The sequence below is a fragment of the Chiloscyllium plagiosum genome, unplaced genomic scaffold (assembly GCF_037043375.1).
Source record: "Chiloscyllium plagiosum isolate Xiang-an unplaced genomic scaffold, Cpla_swu_hap1 HiC_scaffold_46, whole genome shotgun sequence".
Lineage (NCBI taxonomy): Eukaryota > Metazoa > Chordata > Chondrichthyes > Orectolobiformes > Hemiscylliidae > Chiloscyllium > Chiloscyllium plagiosum.
Window position 1 is genome coordinate 6,541,862 of NW_028270184.1, and position 12,984 is coordinate 6,554,845.

Below are 12,984 nucleotides of genomic sequence, written 5' to 3' on the forward strand. Positions count from 1 at the left end.
TAAGGTGGCATTGCAGGGCAACTATTTTGATAATGATACCTAGATTGGTACAGGAAAGGGACAGCGTGTTCAAGCATAAGAAAACAGTAGCTAATAGGGCCGAAGGGGCAAAAAAATGGTAAAAATGCAAACATAAGGGCTCTTAGTATTCAGAATAAAAGAATTGAAGGTGGATGTGAAGATTACGAGAACATTCATTGAATAACAGAGCTGACTTGATGGGCTAAATGGCCTACTTCTGCTCCTACAACTTATCATTTTATGGTCTTTTGATCCCAACTCTGCTTGCATTTTGAATGATTTGACCCATTATGTTAGTAATGTTTTTCTGAGATTGATTCTGATTTGTTGGATGCATTTGTAGAGCACTGTTGATGGCCTGAAAGACTTTAGGTGAACGTTATGAGGGGCTGTGGGTAGCCATGTTAATAATGTACCACCCAGTTGTACTTCCAGACTGAGAATGAATAGCTATTTCAAGTGCAGTTTATTGTGGGCAAAATGTTTTTCTGCTATTAGTTCCTCTTGATTACTAAATACTGTCCTGGAGTTTTTCGACAGTCCAAGGCTGCAATAGCTAAATGTTACTTCTGTTTTTGTTCAAAGTAGCAGATTCAAGTAATACAGGGTAATTAAATACCTGCTAATTCTTATGATTTTGAGTCTGCAGTGATTGTGACACTGGAGCATTTGGACCTGAGATTTGTCCTTCATTTGATTTGTCTGTGCTGTTTTTGCTGATCTCAATTACACCATTGCTGCAATTAGCCTTTGTGCCCCTGGATTAGCGAGGGGTGGCGGGAGGTCAACCAGGCTTTCTCTATGTCATTGTTATCCAGTTTCCCTTGTTGGAAAATGAGAGTGTACGATTGCCAGGTAAAAGTAGAATCAGTCTCCTCTGTACTACCCTCCTACATCAAATGACCCGTAAAACATGCTGCTTAAGAACATGATCTAAGCTCATTTTGTCACAGGAGTAAGGAAATGTTTCATAGTTTGAAGCTTCCATCCTTACATTACATTGAGGCTATGTCAGTCTGTTTATGTGATTTGTGTTAGTATGTCTGTTTCTGAAGAAATAATTATACAGAATGTAGAGACCATATGAACCAACTAGCCTGTGCTGTTACTTCTGCTTGACATGAGTCTTCATATCAGTATTTCCCCAAATCATTCCATTCCTTTTACTCTCTTTGTAAATGTGAAATATTAGCTTATATTTGTTCATGACTTTTGCTGAAAATCTCTGATTTCAAATTAAGTTGTCAAATATTTTCTGTCTTTCACCCATTGTACTTTGTTAAGTGGTGCTGTTCTTTTATACTGAGCTTTAACACTCAATACTGTTGTACTTATTGATACTCAATACAAGCTACAGGGATATTTAATCCTCTAAGAGTCACCTTTGTAACAAGAGTCAAAGAATGGAAAAGAAGTATCTAAAGCTCTAGATGCAGAACAAGAATAGAATATTCCTGGAAAAAGAGACATGCTGTTGAAGTTTTTCATTATGCACAGATGCAAGAATGCCAAAATATAGAGGAAACAGTAATTTATATTGCATGAGAAAAGGGTGCTCCTTGTTGGCAAGTTGATTTGGGTAGGTTGAGGCATTGCTGCAGAATAGTATTGTGAAGTGCAATTTCACCCAGAGACATACCTCTCAGCCAGAAGTGTACTGAAAGTTTGAAATTGTATACAGGCAATGTGGAACTAACAACACTGACTTTCTTGGTTGGGCTTCTTACATCCGATTTCATCTTTACGGCAGGATGTGACAGTTGGAACAGATCAGTTGAGAAATCTACTGACTTGGAGGCACTCATGCAGATAAAGAGTGGAGAGTGTCATCATCATTTATTGGACAAGCTTCTTAGTGAGGTGTGGATAACCAGTTGTAAAGGGAGATTTCTCAGTTTTTGTCAGTTTACTGCTTCAAATAACTCCTCTCACTTAAATCACTTATGCCACACAGCAAAGTCCAAACTAAAGTTGTAGATCTGGAACTTTTTCTCCTCTTGCCAATCCAGTGTTTAGAAATAACCTATCTTCCAGGATCTGATGGTGATTCATGTAGTGTAAGTAATGTTGGGTGATGAAATTTTATCCTTGATCAACTACGGACATGAGAGATAATTTTATGAAATTTCATCTGCTAGGAGTGCAAATTATGGAGCATAATGGCAGAATGAAGCATTGATTTTTGAAATTATTTCCTAAAATTCCACTTCAAACTTCTATTTATCTTTTGAAATTGAAATGCAGATCAAATAAACGGTGCTGATAAAGGAAACGAGACAGGTCTACCTGTGAATATGGATGAGTGAGGGTAATGCATTGAAATTCAAGAAGGATATACCATTTCTGCCAGTTATCTGAATTATAACTGTGGACTAAAATGTGGATATACATTTTCCCAAATAACTACTGTATTACCTGCCTTTACTGGCTAGGACAAGCCACAGGCTTAATGGACTAAAGTGTCTGAAATTGCACAATGATTTGCTTATAAATAGAAATTATTGGTGGACTTTCATAGAGCTGTACAGCGTGGAAACAGACCCTTGGTCCAATTTGTCCATGCTTACCAGACATCCTAAATTAATCTAATCCCATTTGCTAGCATTTGACCCATAGCCCTCTAAACTCTTACTATGTTAGTTTTGTGGACAATCATTCATCTGTTATAAGTCTTAACAATCATCTTGTGAGACATTTGGGGATGGATTTTGGCAAGCAAAGCGAAAGGTTAAGTCTGGGAATGGACTGACTTGTTGGACCTAATTTGATAAAAAGTGCCTTGATACTTGATCCACGCTATTTGTGTGCATGCGTGTTTGTGTGTGTAGGGGTGCATGTAGGTTAGGCAGGAGGAAACAGTCTTACTGATGGTCATTGTGTGGTGTTTGAAACAGTTTTGTAATGAACAGAGGAGAGAGCTCTCAATTGTCTGGTTTGGCTTGAATAGAGCTGGGGAAAGGAGCATCATATGTAGAAAGAGCAGGACCATAAACAATGAATGTATATTATAGGAAGTGGCTACAGAGGTAGTGGATGCACTGTTTATAATCTTGTCGGATTTCTTAGATTCTGGAAAAGTCACGGGTGATTGGAAAACTGACAATGTAGCACCTTATTTAGGAAGGGAAGGAGCCAAAAACCAGACAGTGATAGGCCAATTAGCTTAATATGTCTGTTATTGAGAAAATGTTAAGAGTCTATTATAAGAATGCAAAAGCAGAGCATTTACAAATGCATAATATGGTCAATCAGAGCCAGTGTGGTTCCATGAAGGGGAAATCACGTCTGACAAATTTACTACAATTCTTTGAGGAGGCAGCAAGAGGGATAGATAAAGAAGAAGCAGTAGGTATATTTTCAGAAGGCATTTGATAGATTCCATACATTAGACTACTTAATAAGATTAGGTCCTGTGGTTTTGGAGGTAGAATATTAGCATGGTGATGTTGATTAACTGAGTTACATAGCTACAGGATTCATCTTTTTGGCTAGAGACTGCTTCCTCACACATTCTGCTGCAGTATCTTGTGAAGTCAAGCAGCCTTACTGAAACTATCCTGTTTGTCCGTGATATTCATTGATTTGTAGAGAAGCCTGTAAACTAATCTCAAAAACAAGTTTCTTCTGCCCTCTTCCTCATAACAATGTGAAACACATTAGCTTTATATTTAGATAGAAAAGGCTGAATAAATTCTTGACTGAACTCCCTTTCATCTGAAAAGTAAATGGATGGTTTGCAGTACTCCTGTTTACAGTGCGATACCAATAAGATTCTTCTGGGTGTTTGAAGACCCAAGAGGCTGCTGTCATTGTCTAAAAGTGTAATAAATCACACTTTGTTCTCAGTAAAACAATCTAAGCCTTCCTTTGATCGCTAACAGTCAGACCACTCGTGCCTATTGCTGGGCAGACTCAGAACAGGTCACATCAAGTCCTTTATTTACCCTAAATTCAAAATTACAGACCCAAGAATCCTTGAGAAACCTCAAAATTGTAAAGATGCACCAAGATTGCCTTGAAACTTTTTTGATGGGTCAGTGCTGATGGTTGGCAATATGGCATCATCCTGGATCTTGACATTTATCTTTCTATTGCTGAAGCAACTTTATGTTGCTGTAGCTGCCAGTTTCTCTGGCCCCATGGCCTTTTCCATCACTATTTTAAAACGAATAGAATTATGGTCACTGGCCCCAAAGTGCTCCCCCACTGAAACCTCAGTCACCTGCTCAGCCTTATTTCCCAAGAGTAGGTCAAGTTTTGCACCTTCTCTAGTAGGTACATCCACGTACTGAATCAGAAAATTGTCTTGTACACACTTAAGAAATTCCTCTCCATCTAAACCTTTAACATTATGGCAGTCCCAGTTGATGTTTGGAAAGTTAAAATCCCCTACCATAACTACCCTATTATTCTTACAGATAGTTGAGATCTCCTTACAAGTTTGTTTCTCAATTTCCCTCTGACTATTGGAGGATCTATAATACAATCCCAATAAGGTGATCATCCCTTTCTTATTTCTCAGTTCCACCCAAATAACTTCCCTGGATGTATTTCCAGGAATATCCTCCCTCAGTACAGTTGTAATGCTATCCCTTATCAAAAATGCCACTCTCCCTCCTCTCTTGCCTCCATTTCTATCCTTCCTGTAGCATTTGTATCCTGGAACATTAAGCTGCCAGTCCTGCCCATCCCTGAGCCATGTTTCCATAATTGCTATGATATCCCAGTCTCACGTTCCTAACCATGCCCTGAGTTCATCTGCCTTCCCTGTTCGGCCCCTTGCATTGAAATAAATGCAATTTAATTTATTAGTCCTACCTTGTCCCAGCCTGCCCAGACTGTTTGTTTGACTCACTTCTGTTCTCAGCTGTACCCATCTCAGATCGATCTCTTTCCTCACTATCTCCCTGGGTCCCACCCCCCACCTTACTAGTTTAAATCCTCCCAAGCAGTTCTAGCAAATTTCCCTGACAGTATATTAGTCCCCTTCCAATTTAGGTGCAATCCGTCCTTCTTGTACAGGTCACTTCTACTCCAAAAGTGATTCCAATGATCCAAAAATGTGAATCCTTCTCCCATACACCAGCTCCTCAGCCATGCATTCATCTGCTCTGTCCTCCTATTCCTGCCCTCACTAGCTCGTAGCACTGGGAGTAATCCAGATATTACTAGCTTGAGGACCTCCTCTTTAAATTTCTGCCTAACTCTCTGTAATCTCCCTTCGGAGTCTCAACCTTTTCCCTTCCAATGTCGTTGGTTCCAATGTGGACAATGACCTCCTGCTGGCCCCTCTCCCCCATGAGAACATTCTGCACCCTCTCTGAGACATCCTTGATCCTGGGACCAGGGAAACAACATACCATTCTGATTTTTCTCTGCTGGCCACAGAAACGTGTCTGTACCTCTCACTACAGAATCCCCTAACACAATTGATCTCTTGGAAGCCGTCGTACCCCTTGTTGCATTAGAGCCAGTGTCAAACCAGAAACTTGGCTGTTCGTGCTACATTCCCCTGAGAATCCAACACCCCCTACATTTTCCCAAAAACAGCATATCTGTTTGAAATGGGTATATCCACAAAAGACTCCTGCCCTAAGTGCCAACCTCTCTCACCCTTCCTGCAGTTAACCCATCTATGTGACTGTATCTGAGACTTTCCCCCCTTCCTATAACTGCCATCCATCCCATATTGTTGCTGTTGCAAATTCCTCATCGCTTCTATCTGTCTCTCCAACCGATCCACTCGATCTGAAAAGATTATGGCAGATATAATCCGCAGTAACCCTTAAACTCTCTTTAAACTCCCACATCTGACAAGAAGTACATATCACTGCAAAGGCCATTTTTGCTCCTTCACAATCTACTGACCCAGAAAATAACACCGTCTTATTCCTCTACAAACACTGCCCCAGGTTAAATTAATAGCTATGGCTTATATTTTAAGTTTAATCAAGAGACTTATCTCCAAAAACATATAATCAAGAAAGAATCCACTATACTCACTACTGCAGCCTTTCTCTTGGACAGACTTAAAACAACAATTAACTTATCTGATTCTGTGCTGTGAACTTCACCCAACAGTTCCTCCAAGGTTAGTTGTGAATTTTACTGTTTGTTAATTTTCCCCGATGCACTCCGATGTCCAGCAATACACATATTCAAACAACAAAGGCGGTAACTGTGCAGGTTCTCGTTCTCTCTCTCTCTCTCTCTCTCTCTCTCTCTCCTGCACTGTCCTCACCATGTCCTTCCTTTGTCTGCTCTTCTCCCTTTTAAACTGCCATTGTTTTGAAAATACCTCAAAAATAAGGGGCAGCTGTTACAGCCAGAAATTTTTCCTGTCCTCCATCTTGGATTACCCAGAATCCTCACTTCTCAGTGGCTTACCATCATGTACTGGAGACGAACTAGGATCTCCATAAATAGGCCCTCTGCTTGCTCCAGGACTCTGATTCAGAGTTGTTTGTGCAAACACTCACGTTGTAGCAAAAAGATAAATCACAGAAAAATTTGTTGACTTTTTTCTTTCAGTGTTGGAAATCTGTAATACCAAGCAAATATTCTGTTATTCTGAACATATTACTTTTTTAATTTTTCTGAATTATTACTATGGTTTTGTACTTTTGAACATCTGTAATGCTGAACTTTTTAATTCTTTATTTTTCTATTTTTTCCTAAGAATTTGTACTCAAATATCTGTACCTCGGTACCCTTATACATAAAATGGCTCTGTGAAGTGGCAACTTGTAAATTTTTGACTGTACTCATGTGAGTACATGTGACAATAAAGCCAATTCATTCAATTCGTATTTCAGAACTATACAGCAGATGTGTGAGCAGCATCAAAATAAGTGTCATTCCCTGTGGTTCGATGGTTTTCACCATGTCGCTCGGATTTGATTCCTGGCCAGAGAATGACTCTTCCTCTTTCCACCTCAGAAAGTGGGGAAGGCAGAGTCATTAAATATTTTTAAGGCAGAGGTAGATAGTTTCACATCTAACAAGAGAGTCAAAGATTATCAGAGTATATGGGATTGTGGAGTTGGGTCGACAGCCATATCTGCAGTGATCTTATTGAATAATTGAACAGTCTCAAGAAGCTGAATAGCTTACTCTGGTTCCTAATTCTCTATGAATGCATTTTTGAATGTGACTTTGAAAAATTGAACAAATATTTTCGAGATAATATTTCATGTTCTTGAATGCTGTTAGATGGTTAGCGAACAAAGAGTTTAAAGCTGACAAGCTGTTCACAGTATTAATTTAATCTTCATTACATTTGGCTGAAAATTACAAGAGTTTAGTTCAGAGTGGTGCTGGAAAAGCACAGCAGGATGCTGCCTGAGCTACTGTGCTCTTCCAGCACCACTTTGATCTAAACTCTGGTTTCCTGAATCTGCAGTCCTCACTTTTGCCGCCTTCAAAATTGCAAGATTTAAATTTATACTACAAAGGATCAGAGTTGCAAGATAATATTTTATGTTGTTGCTCCCAAAGCTGTCTAAACTGTAAAGCATTGGGCAGAGAATAAAGAATGAAATGCAGGGTTCTTAATTTTCTTTTGCCCTTGTCAAGGTGTAGTACATAGATTAATGTAAAGCAGACAACATCTCCAGGCCTATAATGTGTTAATTCTGATGTACGACATTTATGTTTTCTCATGCTGTCTGTCTAATATATTTTCTGAGTGTGACAGCCGTTAGTGCCAACTTGAGCCCCTGTCTGTAGCCTCCTAGGTTAGATTTAAACTGAGTCAAACATGTTATGTGTACAGCCAGTCAAGGAAGACAGTCCAGGAAGAACTTTGGATCATCAATCTGGGTTAGGTGGACCTGAAAGAACATTATGCTATGAATCCACTGGATCACCCAACCTCTAAATTGAATACACACCAATTTTACAGGACTGAATGAATTTGTCTGAGAGGTGTAGAGTGTAATATGGCCTCCCTTTAATTCCCACAACGTGCTCCACTTGTACATTTATTTTGGCAGCATGCACTTGGTTTTCTGTGCTCATGTGTAACTATTGCTGTTATACCATGCCACTCCAGAATGAATTTCTTAGTCCAATTGCTTGAATAGGCCACTTAAAAATAAATTTCTCTGCTTGTATTCTTGTTTGCTGAGTTATGGGTCCATGGGTAACTTGCTGTCTGTCTCCACCTTTCACTTGCGAACTTACAAAATGTTGAACTGTGGAGGGCATAACAAGTATGACTGATCCTATCCATGCTTCTGTGAGCAGGAGAAGAAACCTCAGCAGGTCAGAGATGAAACCTGCTATCCACCTGCTCCACATGTCTCATTTGAGACATAGAAGCAGCTAATTTGGTGATTTTTCTGACTATGCCTGAGGTTGTGCACTTATGTTCATGACTAAACAAATCTCTCCTTGTTTTCCAGCTGTGATCAGAGACTGCAAGTTATCCTAAAGGATGAGCAGCACAATGTCAACAGCCACAGACTATGACAGCATTGAGATACAGCAGCAATACAATGACATAAATAACCGTTGGGATGCCAATGAGGAGGAGTGGGACAATGAGAACAGCTCTGCACGACTCTTTGAACGCTCACGTATCAAGGCCTTGGCAGGTAGGCAGAAAATACTGGTAGGTGAGACTAACAGTTGCAAGGCAGGAAGGGAAAAATCTACAGCAGAGTGGAGCTGCAAATGAAGAAGAAAGATTCTTCTCTTTTAAATTCCATAAATAGGACAAAACTCAACCATTCCTTTTTGCTGTTTCTATTGCTGACTTTCTCTTTTTGAACATGTCGATTTTTACAATGTGGTACAATTCCCTTTCTGGTGTATTGCCAAGTGGTCATCCTTCTTTCATGAAACTAGGCTGCATCTGATGCTGTATGACTCTGTGGGACATTGTAGTGAACCCTGATCCTATCCTCATGCAATCAGTATATGCACACTTTCCAACAGAGTTCACTGAATGTATTTAAAAGTGGCTATTCTGACTGATTATTCGCCTCCTTACCCCAGGACACCAGGACTAAATATGGGACCCCATATGAAAAATGGAAACAGAATAGAACTATTTAAGAATCACCTGCACTTGAAATGTTTTGCGCCACAGATGCGACAGATCTGCTGAGTTTCGCCAGCAATTTCTACTTTTGTTTCACATCTCCAGCATCTGCATTTCTATGTTTTATTATGGAACTATTTAAGTTTCAGTGAGTTACAATACTCTCATCCTGATCAGACAGTGTGCGTTGCCCTATTGCCCTGCACCTGCCTGCCCATCCTCCCTTAAAATAGTGAAAACAAAAAATGCTGGAAATCACAGTGGATCAGGCAGCATCCTTAGAGCGAGAAAGCAAGCTAATGTTTCGAGTGTAGATGACTGTTCATCAGAACTGACAACATCAGCTCTGTTGAAGAGTCATGTAGACTCAAAACATTAGCTTGATCTTTGTCCAAGGATGCAGCATGACCTGTTGTGATTTGCAACATTTTTGTTTTGTTGCAACAGATCACATTAAAATATGATCTGTTAAGAATGGTCACTTGGGCAATGTTCCAAGGTGCCCGATGCAAAATGTGGAGAAGAATAGGGGAGAGTTGAATTATTATTGAGTCTTTTAATCATTCTGTTGTATACTGCCATCAGGTGGAATTTTTCCTGTCTCTGTTTTTGGTTCCAGTTAATGACGAGTCAAGTATGATGTTCATTTGAACATTGCTCCAGTAAAATTTTGTTTTAAAGCACTGTGTTTGTTCTAGTCAAATTGCTGTAGACATCTTGCTGTTTGAGTACGTCCAAGCTGCAAATAATTTCAATTGTCTCCTGCCATTTCCCTCATGACTGAAGAGTCCGATGGAAGAATGGCGTGGAAGTCCACAGACTGACAGTTCATATTACAATTGTTGGTGCTTAGGGGATCTTTCTCAACTGTGGCACCTCTGCCACATGTTTACAGCTTGGTGTAGATGGTTCACAAGACACGTTGAACCAAACTTTATTGCTTGTTGCGCAAGGGCTGGTCAGCTGTTGCATTTTTGCAAGAGAGGTGGTCTGCAATGCATAAGTGTTTAAAAATTTTTTGAATGCTCTTTTGTTGTTTGTACTCTTTGCTGACAAATGTTTCTTAGTTTTAGTCCTACCTGCTTTAATTTTCAAGTTTCTATATAGAATTCACTTGATATCCTTTGAAAAGTTGTCTTTCTTAATAAAGTTTTACTCTAACCTTCTGAAGAGGTTAGTTTTGTGTCTTTATAAACAGTCAGTTTGTTTATGGTGAAACATTTGCTTGATAGCCCGTATGTGAGATTAAAGATGGAGTGTACTTTTCACTTTTTCTGTCTGATCTATGCCTAACTTGAAGTGAGATGATAATGGTATGTTTTGTCTATGTTATTAAAACAATCATGAAAAGTAATGAGAGCAATATGCAAGTGGAAACATAACTCCACTGTATCTGACTCAAAACTACCCGACATTATGCAGTACCAAAGCACCTCATCACCACATAGTCTATGCATTGTAGATTTTTAACGATAACATCTGTATCCTATTACAGCAAAGCTATATATTAGCCACCCAACATGAAAGCATATATTGCTGCAGATACAGAGTAGGTCAGTCAGGATCAGAAAAGGGGAATAAAAGCCTAATATTTCAATCACAGACCCTCCTTTGTAACTGAAACTGAAAGTCCCTTGACTGAGAAAAATAAGAACAGGAATGCTTGGGGCATGGGGCTTGTTCATGTATGTGTGAGAGAGATATGCACAACAGGAGGAGGAAGGAAATCCAGCTACGAAGGTTTCCCAATACCCATTCTAACTGATAAGATTCTGAGAGGACATGACAGGATAATTGCTAAGAGTATGTTAATGTGACTAGTGTATGAGAAGCTGCAGAGGCCATGCAGGTTAGTAGTCTTGAGGAGTGGGTGAATGAGAGTGAGTCAGGGAAAATACTGTATGTAATAATGAGAATGATCAGCCATGATTCACATTCAGAGATGGGTTGCAGTAGACGGATAGAGTGAGTGTGAGATAACTAAGAAAAGATGGAGGCATTTAGCCCAATAGAATGATAGAGGTCATTGACCTTCTTGTGGCATAGCTGAGCATTCCTCTGGTTGAGACAATAATGACCTGATGCAACTTGGACCTGGTGGCAGGCCCTGGTGGTATGACTTCCTTTGGCAGTCCTGAGGGATGCTCATGGTCTTTTTCTGCATAACCCATCCAGGTCCTTGTCTGCAAAGAGAAGAACCAATTTTCCTTTAACTGTCATGTCTGGGTCAAATGTCACAAACCATGCAGGGCAGCTCCAGATTGCCAGTGCTAATCTCGAAGCACAATAGCCTTTTAAATATAATGCTAGTGTCAGGAATCCAAGGGCACATTCTATGAGTGGCAAGTACTTCCACCCATATTGAATGGGAGAATCAGGCTAGCATCAGATGAGAAGGACACTATAGGGGTGTGGTATGCAGTTAATGGGGCAAGCGTGAGCTGATTATGTAAGATCCTTGCAGAGAGAAACCCTCCCTGAACCTAGATGACACTTAGTCGATTTCTGGTAAGAGTCAGTCATATGTAACATAGATCTATGTAACATAAGACTACAAACATCCTTTCTATGGAAATCATCAGCCTACACTTTGGTACCTTGTTCGTTTACGCAGTGACTTGAGGTTGGAAGGGGGTCAATGATTTCAACTCGTGAGCCGACAGTTAATTATAATACATGCTCATGAAAAATGATTGTGTAATTTCATAACAGAATTAGGGCTTCAGACATAGTTAAGAGCTGAAAATGTGTTGCTGGAAAAGCGCAGCAGACCAGGCAGCATCCAGGGAACAGGAGAATCGACGTTTCGGGCATAAGCCTTTCTTCAGGAATTCCTGAAGAAGGGCTTATGCCCGAAACGTCGATTCTCCTGTTCCCTGGATGCTGCCTGACCTGCTGCGCTTTTCCAGCAACACATTTTCAGCTCTGATCTCCAGCATCTGCAGACCTCACTTTCTCGACATAGTTAAGAGGACTGATGAACAAGCAGCAGGAGATTTATTCATTTTTGTGTCGCCATTCTAACTGGAAGCAGAGCCGGGAACTATTCCCTTTAGCGCAGCTGGTGGGACAGGCTTTATACAAACAGTAAAGACATAGAGAGCAACAAAACTGAATAAACATGCAAGTTATTTTCTAAAGTAGGCATGTTGTCACTGTTTTGACTTGTAAAAGGTTTGAACTGAATGGTTGTCATAGATGAATGCACAACGCACTCATATTAAATCCAAGTCATGCTGTTTTTGAGCAGGCATTGACCAAATAAATCTCAAAGATACATTTGACCATAGCCAGTAGTCCTGGGAATAAATGAACTCTGAGAATATTTTATTACTATTTCTACTTGCATTAACCACATAATCTTGAATTTCCTTTCTGTTTATCCCAGTATTTATTCAGCCCTTCCTTGATTACAAGAATTGACACAGGATTGACTGCTTAAGATGCAAAACAAAGTGTTCTAATCTTCAGTTTCATTCTGAGACTTGTGCATTTTCTATTTGAGCTTTATTGTTCTGCACTCAGAATCCAAGTTCTGTATCAGTTTACTTTGTTCCAATGTGTCATCTTCTGGGATCCTGAGAAAGTCCATAGATTTCAAGAATGTGTTTTGAAATAAGTGATCTGAGCTTCAGAAACTTTTGGCATTGTTTGCTCAGATAGGTCTAGTGAAATTGGAAACATTGCCAGAAAAGGTGTAGATGGAATCTTCCAGGAGTCTTGCGGGCTGTGGCAATGAATTTGTGAGAATCATGTGACAAGGCATGTAAGGCTTTTCTTGACCTGGGAACGAGAAGTTGCATTTTCCAACTAGGTTCTGGATGATGAGGCAAGAGTTTTGTTTGTGAGTGGTGAGAGTTCATTATCACCATTATTATTTAATGCTACTTGGTTAGTATACTCTTTCCAACTCTGCC

General features: G+C 39.8%; 1 protein-coding gene across 3 annotated transcripts in view; it reads left to right on the forward strand.

Moving 5' to 3' along the window:
- LOC122543854 (spectrin beta chain, non-erythrocytic 1-like) overlaps nucleotides 1-12,984 on the forward strand; it is a 300,189-nt gene that overhangs the window by 61,771 nt on the left and 225,434 nt on the right. For all 3 annotated transcript variants that reach the window (XM_043682689.2, XM_087983761.1, XM_043682692.2), the window contains exon 2: nucleotides 8,427-8,618. In XM_043682689.2, coding sequence (XP_043538624.2) covers nucleotides 8,459-8,618 — 160 coding nt within the window. In that variant the 5' untranslated portion in view covers nucleotides 8,427-8,458. The remainder of the gene's footprint in view (nucleotides 1-8,426; nucleotides 8,619-12,984) is intronic.